At 38.0% G+C, this 10,739-nt stretch overlaps 2 protein-coding genes across 2 annotated transcripts; one reads left to right on the forward strand and one right to left on the reverse strand.

Moving 5' to 3' along the window:
* The first annotated feature begins 242 nt into the window (after positions 1–242).
* Positions 243–4,488, forward strand: pdcl3 (phosducin-like 3). Its single transcript, XM_035676761.1, has 6 exons — positions 243–398; positions 1,091–1,211; positions 1,390–1,480; positions 1,978–2,121; positions 2,860–3,068; positions 3,813–4,488. Exons 1-6 carry the CDS (start codon positions 393–395, stop codon positions 3,959–3,961), a joined length of 720 nt encoding a protein of 239 aa, XP_035532654.1. The 5' UTR covers positions 243–392; the 3' UTR covers positions 3,962–4,488.
* A 292-nt stretch (positions 4,489–4,780) lies between these two features.
* Positions 4,781–10,617, reverse strand: nms (neuromedin S). Its single transcript, XM_035676762.1, has 7 exons — positions 10,386–10,617; positions 8,128–8,174; positions 7,602–7,658; positions 6,643–6,669; positions 6,485–6,538; positions 5,320–5,394; positions 4,781–4,813 (listed from the first exon to the last, which is right to left on the reverse strand). Exons 1-7 carry the CDS (start codon positions 10,453–10,455, stop codon positions 4,781–4,783), a joined length of 363 nt encoding a protein of 120 aa, XP_035532655.1. The 5' UTR covers positions 10,456–10,617.
* Positions 10,618–10,739: the final 122 nt, after the last annotated feature.

Consider the following 10,739-nt stretch of genomic DNA (forward strand, 5'->3'; position numbering starts at 1 on the left):
GTGTGTGTGTGTGTGAGCAGCAGCACCTGTCCCTCTCTCTCCGCTCTCCGGAGCCACAAATGGAATGCTGCGCTCCCACTCCTTTTATGGTCAAATTGAGACCCAACAGGAAGTTCGTGTTACTTTTATTATTGTCCCACCCGTAACCCGTCTATTCCTCATCCTTTACCGAGCTGTGGCAACATATAAAAAAAAAACATACTACTATCTGTGTTAGCCTCAATATATACTAGGTTAAAGTGATTTTATTTGAACCCTGGACGTATGATCTTCTTATTTTACACAGCCATAAGTTTTTGTTTCTGCCGGAATCGGTCCGTCTTCGGTCCTTCTGTTTCCGCGTCTGAGAGGAGAGCAGTGGTGTGACTTCAGAGGAGACTTTATCTGTCAGCATGCAGGTTGGTAACATTCATTAGACCTTTAAACGCTGCTGTTTAACGTTGGTGAATGAGACGACTGAACATCGGGGCTGTCGTTGTGTTGTGCTGAGAAACTGAGCTAGCCATGTATCTGGGCGTATCCACAGTGTCAAGGCTAGCTCCACTGTTAGCTACGTGCTCAATCCCCCAACTGTGAACGAGACAGAGAAAGACCTGATATGAGCAATTACTCATTCATATTACAATTAGTTATAAAGAGATTAGTCGGTGGACATAAATTAAACTGATGATTTATGTTAAGTCAAACACTTGATAGTGAATAATCTAAATAATGAAGTGTTAGTGGAAATGTTCAGGAATATGAAACGGAAAGAATATCAACCTAATCCTCACATTGAAGTGTTTGAAACCAGTAACTTCTTAACATTTTCACTTATTAGCTAAATGTATCGTCGTCAGGTACTTTTGTTACCTCTGCAGAACAATAAGTGGTTACAACAATGGCTGGTTCAGGAACAAATTCATACACAAACATCACCTCAACTCTGTAGTTTGGTATGTATCTTTCTTAAATACTGATGTTGGTACTTAGATTTCAGGGTTGAGATTTCTTTCCTCTGCTTGCAGAAACAGGAAAACATCACCTACCAGAGCTAAAAGAAAGCAGAGTAACGGTACTTGTGTGTGTCTACGCTTTGTTTTCTTCCCAGGACCCAAACGAAGACACCGAGTGGAATGATATCCTGAGGAAGAAAGGCATTCTTCCTCCCAAAGAGGTACCGAAAGATGATGAAGAGGAGGAGGAGCTGGCCCGCCAGCAGCAGTCTGTTGGTAAGAGACACATTTTCTAATGTTGATCCATGTCTTTGCTTTGGTTTTATTTCCAGATGTACAAATAATGTCCGTTATGTTAGTTATGATATTTGATATTTCTGAAAAGAGTTCAGTGTAGTCTTACATCGGCCCCATTCAACTGAGGTGTAATGAGTAACGTTGTATCTCTGAACAGTTAAAACGTACGAGGACATGACACTGGAAGAACTGGAGGAGAATGAAGATGAGTTTGGTGAAGACGATGAGGCTGCCATTGAGATGTACAGGTAGGGGTCTGGTACACTCCCAGTCACATGCATTATATTGTTACTCTGTTTTTATGTATTGTTATTAGCCTGCGTTTCAACATAGACTCACATAACCAGACCAGGCTAGCAGGCGTGTTGACGGTAACAGCTGAGTAGATAACACGTTCCACTGGGAGGCTGAAATATGTTGATATTGAATATGAATGTTTTACTATTCTAGTCTTGGCCTGATCTCTTAATAGTTTATATTTATAGATTGTTTAGGTGAAATGATCCTTCATAATCATATGTGCACATTCTACCAGTACTGACCTAGCATGTTGGTACAGCTCATTAGGACATTACTGTTAGATTGATGAATAATAATAAAGTTATTTTCATCTGTTTTTGAAATTCCTCATTAATCTATAAACCTCTGACAAGCTCTCATAGTGGAATGAGACTTGTGTAATATGAGTCTGATTGAGAGTTGCTCGCTCTGACTGCGCACTGATGTGAGATGTGTCTCCCTGCAGACAGAAGCGTCTTGCAGAGTGGAAGGCGACTCAGATGAAGAATGTGTTCGGAGAGCTGGGGGAAATCTCTGGGCAGGACTACATCAAGGAGGTCAACAAGGCCGGAGAAGGCATCTGGGTGGTGCTGCACCTCTACAAACAGGGGTAGGTCATCCAACAAACTCTTGAAGGCTCGTCTTATGTCTAAAAGTGTTTTTGAATGTCATTTCTTGATGCTGCTGTCTGATTTGGGTGAATTGACCCTTTAGACCGTTTAATCTCTGTTAGATTTGTCCTCCCTTATAAACCCCTTCCAGGTGGACACAGCTGTTCAGCTCATATTAGGCCTTGTTTTGACTCATGACTTTTTTGGGAATGTAAACAGTTTTATTTGTTGCAGCTGTTGAAATATTAGCACAGTCAACTCAATCGAGTCTTCTTTTACACTTACCGGTAAATAGCATTTTTTTTGTTCTTGTGAAAAGCTGTTGTGGGCAAACTTTAATCCGAAATACCTTATGGTATAACATGAGTGCATATACAGAATATGGAGCATTACTCAAACCCAAATGTATCAATTTTATCAAGCAAAACTGTCGACCTTTCTCTGGTTCCAGCCTCTTAAATGTGAGTATTTGCTGCCTTTCTTTGATTTCTATCATTGTAAATTGAATATCTTGTTTGGGACGGCTGGTTGGACAAAGTAAGCAATTTGAATACATCACCTTGGGCTGGTGGATAAAATAATTAGAGATACTGATTGATATTGAAAAGGATTATGTGTTGCATTCCTAACTTTCAGCCCATTACTCAACCCATTAGGACCAACTTTGGTTTTCACCCTGCTGACGCTTTCCAGGTGCAGCACTAACAGATCCGTACGGTGTTCATTTCCTCTCCCAGCCTCCCTCTGTGTAGCCTCATCAACCAGCACCTGAATATTTTGGCCAGGAAGTTCCCTCAGACCAAGTTCCTCAAGTCCATCTCCACCACCTGCATCCCCAACTACCCCGACCGCAACCTGCCCACCATCTTCGTCTATTTTGAGGGAGAGATGAAGGCTCAGTTCATCGGGCCGCTGGTCTTTGGTGGCATGAACCTCAAAGTTGAAGGTATGGAGGTGTTTTGCTTACAAAAAAAAAGCGACAGACCATCAGAGTGTATCTGAAGTAATGCTGGTTTCACCATAAACCTTTGAGGAATTGTGGAATCCCAGTGTGATTGAAAGAAGGCTATGCTATTACAATAATAATACTAATACTAAAAATACAGCTGTTGCAAATCTGTCAAAAAAATTAATTTGTATCACACCAGAACTGATCGCGGCCATTTTAGAATACGTGGTCTGTTCCTGACATAAGCCACAGACAGACACAGAAATGGCATAGCACATCCAGTCAGTTTTCAAAATAAAACACCCTGTGCAGACTCCACATAGTAAAAATGAACAAAAAGGAAACAGTTCAACTACACAGGCTACTTACCCATGGTGGAATGACATTAGTGAAGGGCAAATGATTTTCAGGTGATTATACTGTAATAAAAACATACATGTGAATATTAGATTCTATTTCTGCCAATGGATGGTAAATGTTGCTCACCGGGCCCTTTAAACAATGCATTTAATAACACAGCAGTATCCAGAAAGGTTGAATCATTTCAATAAAGGCACATGAAAAAAGAGATCCTTGGTGTATGGTGGTGTGGACCGTTTCACACTCAGTTGCCAGTTTATTGGAGGTGTTGATTCAACTTTAGGGCCATTTTGGACCATTGACAGGACAACAGTCACATCCTGTACATTTCATCATACTTTATGAGTGAAGTGTTTATTTGTCCATGTCTGTGTCACCCAGAGCTGGAGTGGAGGTTATCAGAGAGCGGAGCGGTGAAGACAGACCTGGAGGAAAACCCCAAGAAGCAAATCGAAGACAAGCTAATGTCATCGATCAGATGTTCGATTCCTACACGAAAGGACAGTGACTCTGAGGACGAGGACTATTAGGGGGAAAAAAATGCCTATCACTCCAAACCAGAAAGGCCATGCGGCCGCTTCATGAGAAGCACTCATAAGAGGAGCTTAAAGCTCCCGATGATTGTTTGAGCAGGGACAGAGAAGGGACGGCATCCCCTTTATTTTTACATTTCATATTTTGACCATGTCGGTGGAGTTCTTATACAGGGCTCAATCCTGCTCAAGGGCACTTGGATAGGACACTTGGCTGGAGAAAATCTAACCTGTGACCTTGTTGTCTCCTGTACATCTCTGTGGGGAAAACAGCACAATAATCAATCTTTTGTAATATGAATAAACATCAACAACACCATCACCTGGATGTTTACACAAGCATCAAAGACAAAACATTTTTTATTACTTGTCATGATAAGTATGTCACAAAATGTACAAGTACATTTAAATCTGTTAAATGAAATGTGAGTTCACCTCTTTGCCACAATAATTGGTGCCAGTTTTTGTCCTAGGTTCTCATTGTTTTCTGTCACTGTTGATTATAAAGGATTTTCTTAAGAGTGCTTTGTCTGTATTTTGTGACATCCGTGTCTTGTGTAACAGTGCAACGTGCCAAATTTGTGCTTGGTAACAGTTCACATTAACTCACACTGATTTGACATTTGGAAGCAGGAAGACACATGGCAGCCATGGCAGTGCAGTTCTATTTTTTTGACATCTTTGCAATAATTTATTTTCTGTTAACAAAAAGTCACGTTTCTCTGTAGAGAGAGTGTGCGTCGCTCCACCAGCCGGCTGCCTGCTGCTCCTCTTCTGTTGAGCCTGATTTGCTTTTTTGTTTTGTACATTTTTCTTCTACAACATCCCCTCCGGCAGACCTCGAATCTTCTGTTTCATTAGGGAAAAAGAGAAAAGTGAGCGTCAGCAGTGGATCGAACCTGAACAGTGATGTCATTTAATGTTATTCACGCTGTCTCTCCTAATCCCTGGTTCACTACTTTGCTCCCTGATAAAGGTTGATGTTTTGTAGGCAGAAATAGTGAAAGTTCTGTGAGTTTGTTGTCTGTTGCTGCTCTGTTGATGAATTTCCTGCCTAAGGAACCTTCTTCTGAAACACTTTATTTTTTAGACCATATACTTTATGATAGACAAGTTAAATTTGTACCTTTAATACAAAGCACTGAGCTTCCCTTTGTTATTTCGTTAGAGGAAATAACTGTTTGAATTTCTCACAACTTATAGATATATTTCTTGTGTGACTAAAAAACCAAACAGGACCTCTTTCAACTCACTATATGTCCTTATTGAATGAGATGCATATCCTCTTAAAATATATTATTATAACAGCTGACAATTAAATAATACGTTTTTTATACAATCTTATATTTTCTTACCAAGAGTACCACCTTCTTATTTCTCATCTGGGAAAGCTTTGGGGAAAGTCGCATCAAAGGATGAACTGAGTGAGACTGGAGGAGGAAAGAGGAGAGTTACCTTAGAGAGTTAACAGGAATCAAAGCAGAGAGAAAGAACTGCTGACCTTCTGTTTGAAAACCTAAAAATATCTATTTAATGGTGTGTTCAGACCTACAATAGCACTGTGTCAAACACATGCAACAGGTTGCATTGGTATGAGCCTTGTAACAGTTTAAAGAAATGAAAACAATAAAATTATAATTCATCAATATGATTATAATTGGTCAAATAAGGGGTAAATCCAGTGTTTTTGGACTTAAATCTGTGTCTATAGCAGCGAGTATTGTGAATTGTTGAATACCAAAGCTTTCATCAAATTTCTGCTCAGATTTTAGAACCTTATTAAGTTAAATATTTCCTAAATCCTAATTCTTTTTTAAATCTTCTTGTATGCAACATATAACATTTGATGGCTTTGGTTTCTTTTGTAGACAGTAACACATTTATATTTGTCAAAGCAAAAAGTATCCAAAGAATATAGTTTTGGTCTCAGTAGTGAAACACAGATCATTTATTAGTACTGAAGTAGTAGTAGTATTAAAAGTGTTCAGACAATCAATATCCAGCCTGGTAATGAGATTTCAATTCTAAATCACACTGCTTTGCAAAGCCGGAATATTCAGTTATTTTGATGTGATGATTCGGGAGAAGCAGCTGTTCACATCAAAGCAACATCAACTTCAACAGAAGTGGAAATATTTGAATTTTTTTACAATGGGTGTAATTTTTTTAATGCTTTTTCAGGAGTTTTGGCCTTGTGCTGCATTGACGTGTCAACTCTCGGAGTGAACCAACACACTCCAATCAACAATGGCCATCTCTGACCAACTGTCAACACGTGTTTTAACTGATGAAATTTAATATGGTCGAGGGTAGTTTTCCATTTTCAGAGATTGATCTCTTTGATGCACCTACTTTCTGTAAATCAGCCTGCAAGCTTCCAGCAGATATTTGGTTTTTCTGATTCTGTTATTATTAAGTGACATCTAATAACTCAACAAAAACTGAAAAGAAAATTATGTTTTAAGACATAATGAATCAGACACACAACACCACCAGTGGTTTGTTTGTTCCTTTGCTCACCTCGTGCTGTACAGCTCCAACAGAGTTGCGTGCTTTAGAGTAATGAAAGAGAAACTGAAAACAGGAGAAATTCAGAGCGTCATTGAGCTGCTGCTGAACAAATATCAAATATTGACAATACATTTTTAAAAAATGTTAAAACTGAGGTAGAAACTTACTCTTTTGAAAACATTCTGGACTTGATCCTGTGGGGAGAGACATTTTCTGATTAATAACATGCAAAAGTCATTAGAACATTGTTACACAGTTATTGTCACATAGAGTACAGTGGAGGGACACAACAGTAAAATCAAATTTTAACCACAACAATAAATCCTTTTTCCAAGAAGCAAATAAGAAGTCAGTTACTGATGACAAGTTGAATCAACTCTATAATTTCTGAGGCCATAGTTAATAGTGGCGTTGTGTTATAGTGTGTGTAGTTTGGTTCATCACCTGCACACTAACTTCTGTCCAAAATGTCCAAAAGAGATTTAAAACTGTCTGGAATACCCAAACAGACTCATGTTTTTCACATTAATAAGCACACTCTCTTCATTCTTCCCTCTCTCTCCCTTACATGTGTCAGTCTTCTCATTATTCTCCTTTTATCTCTGGAAGCTGATGGTTCTCAGTGGTGAAGTGAGATTTTAAAGATAAAGTTCTGTCAAACTGGGACGTGACATACAGGTCATTAGTTTTAAGTAGCTTCCGTTTTTCAGTCTTGTTCCTGCCTACTTTGCACACGGCGTCACTGCTTTCTGTGCCAGCATCACTGTACCACTGTCTCCTTTTTCTCACTTGCCTCCAAAATATAAAAAAACATCTTTCCTAACAAACCCTTACTTCTAAAAGATGTGGAATCAGTTCGGTACAACCACACATATTAAAGAGCCGCCCTACCTGAATTAATGTTTTTATTATTATATATCATTAGCAAATTAATTGCTGTAAATAATCAGTGAGCAGAAAACAGGGCTGATGGGAAATGTGGTACTCACATGTTTTGAAACTTGAATGTTACCAGTACCACTGTCTCATGTTACAGTTCATTTAGATGGAGAAATGTTAGAAATACTGTACATTATATATAATCTTATCCACCTACAAATGTTTTTGGTGTTTGCTCTTCACCTACCTCATTCTGGTCTCTCCACAAAACATCACTCAAATCCTCACTTTGGATGCCTCGCACCTGCAGACAAACAGCAAATTCATCAACAGCAATTCATTAGGAATTGATAATAGACAGTGAATGCATCACATTATTTCAGTCTCATCACTGACCACTGCAGTTTCCAGGGCTTTTTAACTGAGTCTTTACAGTCAGTCCTAAATTCTTTTCTCTCCTACAGCTGCTCCTGGCACCAAGTATTTGGACTGAATGCACATGTAGATCAGCGTCATCTATGGACTTAAACAGACCATACTATAGGTGGTCACAAAGACATTAAACTGCATGGCCAGAAGGAAATAATCAATGATTAATGTTACTGATTAATTAACATATTAACAGTCCTCTCTTTACTCACAGCCTGAAAAGAAATTAATTGGCACAAACATCACATGTGGAAATGGCATCAAAGAAAGGAGACTTAGACAGTCAGAAAGTCTTCATGATAAAGGAAATATGTATGAATGTAAAATGAAAGATAATTCCCTACCTTTCTTAACTCAATCCCATCTTCCCACTGATCGAACGGACTGGCATCTGAGTGAAGAATACATGTGAGGACATTTGATACAAACATCACAATAATAAATACATTAGGATATATATGTTTATGTATACTATATTAATTCTACAGGACTGTGTTTGTGGTCCACAATAGTGACTTTAAAGTGATTTTGCTGTACTTTATTGTGTTTTTTTGTGCTATCTGTAATTAGAAAAATCAACAATAACCTCATTAGAACTGACAGTATATATTTGGTACAATACTACATTTATTTATGAAGCAGCCTGTTTGTATGAGCAGCTAGGCCAGTAGCTGAAACAATCAGACATAATAAATCACATTTTGGATAAAAATGCTGAGACTGTCGGAAGTGTCGGTAGCTTTACAATAATATTCCTAAAAAATCTTGTTTTGGCCAACTTCTAGTGGTTGAAGCAGTGAAGCTGACATGTACTCAGTACTTCAGTACATCGTGACATCACTGTTGTTGTGGGTGTGGTTAGTATAACAGAGTGTGAACTAGAAGAGGTCAGCGAAGTAAGTTACAGTGGTGGACAGTAACTAAATACATTTACTTGAGTTGTGTACCTAAGTATAATTATGTATATGATACTTGTACTTGACACTCAGTATTTCAGTTTTATACCACTTTATACTTCAATTCCACTTTATTTCATAAAGTAAGATTGTATGTTTTGCTCTATTTGATAGCCAAAGTTACTGGTTATTTTGCAAATTCATATTTTATATCCAACCTTAAAAAATACAATACACCTTTATTGATTAATTACACAACAGTATATGAAATCATTAATATTAAATCTACTTTGATCAACTACTACATGAAAATGCTGTTCACACCTTAATGTATATAATATATAGTTATACAACAATCTGGAAGGAGCCATTTAAAATACTTTTAAATAATTTGCTGCTAACACTTAATTAACTTAACTTAATTGAGTATATTTTACATGAGGTATTTCTACTTTTAAAGGTTTTAGACTTGATTCACCCCTGTGTTTCTCTAATAAGGCATACTTAAAATGTTTATATGTTTACATGGTTATTGAATCATTTATTAATACTTTACTGCAGACCAGTAATAAGCCACTAATAAGGAGAACTTATAGTATTTAATGGATATCTTCTCCCAGCATAAGGGCACTGCACCCTTCCAATGGACAGCTGGACTATTACCTAAACTGCACAGCATCCAGACAACAACCCATCAGACTTGATGGGTTACTGTAAAATGGGAATTGCATCAGTGAGTCCCAGTGAGTTTCTTACTTTATCATTTCTAATCATATCTTTGAATGATAGTACATTATGTCAACAATGTTTTTTGTGAATAGCACCTTTTAACCACTGACGAAACTTACACTGCTTTATATTTGTAAAAGAAACAAAATCCATCAACTCTGCAGTTGTTAGTGTTGATGAATTGTTTTCAGTTCAGACAAACTGCAGCTCATTTCCTGTAGATAAGTGCAAAGAGCTTACTGTATCCCAGAAGACCATGTGCACCAGCCAGTTTTTTTACAACCTGGCAACCCAGTTGTTCGCCATATCAATGGCTTATTACAAGTAGGCTATTAATAGATTATTTAATAACAATTAACCGTAAAATTAACATATAAACCATTTATATGTATATGCTTTAGACTGTGGTACCAGTTACTGGTAAAATCCCATTATAGGATTTTTGTTAAGTTGAAATGTGGTTGGAAAATGAAGGGTTAAGACACAAATTAAATCCTCTTTACAACAAAACAATCCCTATGCCATGGTTCCCAGCATACTTTTACTTTTACATATAAATTTTAAGATATATATGCAACTTCACAATATAAGAAAAAAGAAATCACGATCAGGTTGAATAATGGCATTTTTACTTTAACTCAACTCAGTCATACTTATTTTATCTCCAGCTATAACTATAAATTACATAGGCTATATAATATCTTTCTAAAGGCTAACAAGCTGTAATTCTGCACCTTTTGTGTATCCCAGGATAAGTCAACTATAAAGTGTTTTAAGAAAGAGAGACTCCAGGCCAAACTAAGGAGAGAAAATCCATATTAAAGGTCAAATTAGTATTTTTTACCAGGTAAATCCATAGTCTATATAAAACCCCACAATTTCCCCAAAAACAAACAAAAACGTAATTCTAGCATAATAAAGCATCAATCTGAGTTATTTTAAAATACCTGTCAATCAGTTCACATATGATCACCCACCTGTTGTGCTCCAAGGTCCAAGAAACCAGAATAAACATACAAGAAAAAGTTGTCGCACAGTTGGAGTCATGACTCTGTGTTTCTTTGCTCCTCTTCCTCTCTTAATTCCTCTCCGGTTTACTGGGTTCGGTTCGGTCCGGGTCCCCTCGTCGGTCTCGCTGTCCCCAACAGTTGTGTGGTCTGAACACCGTGCCTCTGCCGGTCCGCAGCACTTTAAAAGCGCACCACAACCTTGCGGGCTGGCAGGCATCCTGCAGAGGTGACCAATCACACCGACCCGGTCATCAACGTGCGTAAATCCAACACACCCCCCTCTCCCCCAACTCTCTCCTTTTTCTCCTCACACACACACAC

The sequence above is a fragment of the Morone saxatilis genome, unplaced genomic scaffold (genome assembly GCF_004916995.1).
Source record: "Morone saxatilis isolate NCDOM2014 unplaced genomic scaffold, NCSU_SB_2.0 Contig5, whole genome shotgun sequence".
Classification (NCBI taxonomy): domain Eukaryota; kingdom Metazoa; phylum Chordata; class Actinopteri; family Moronidae; genus Morone; species Morone saxatilis.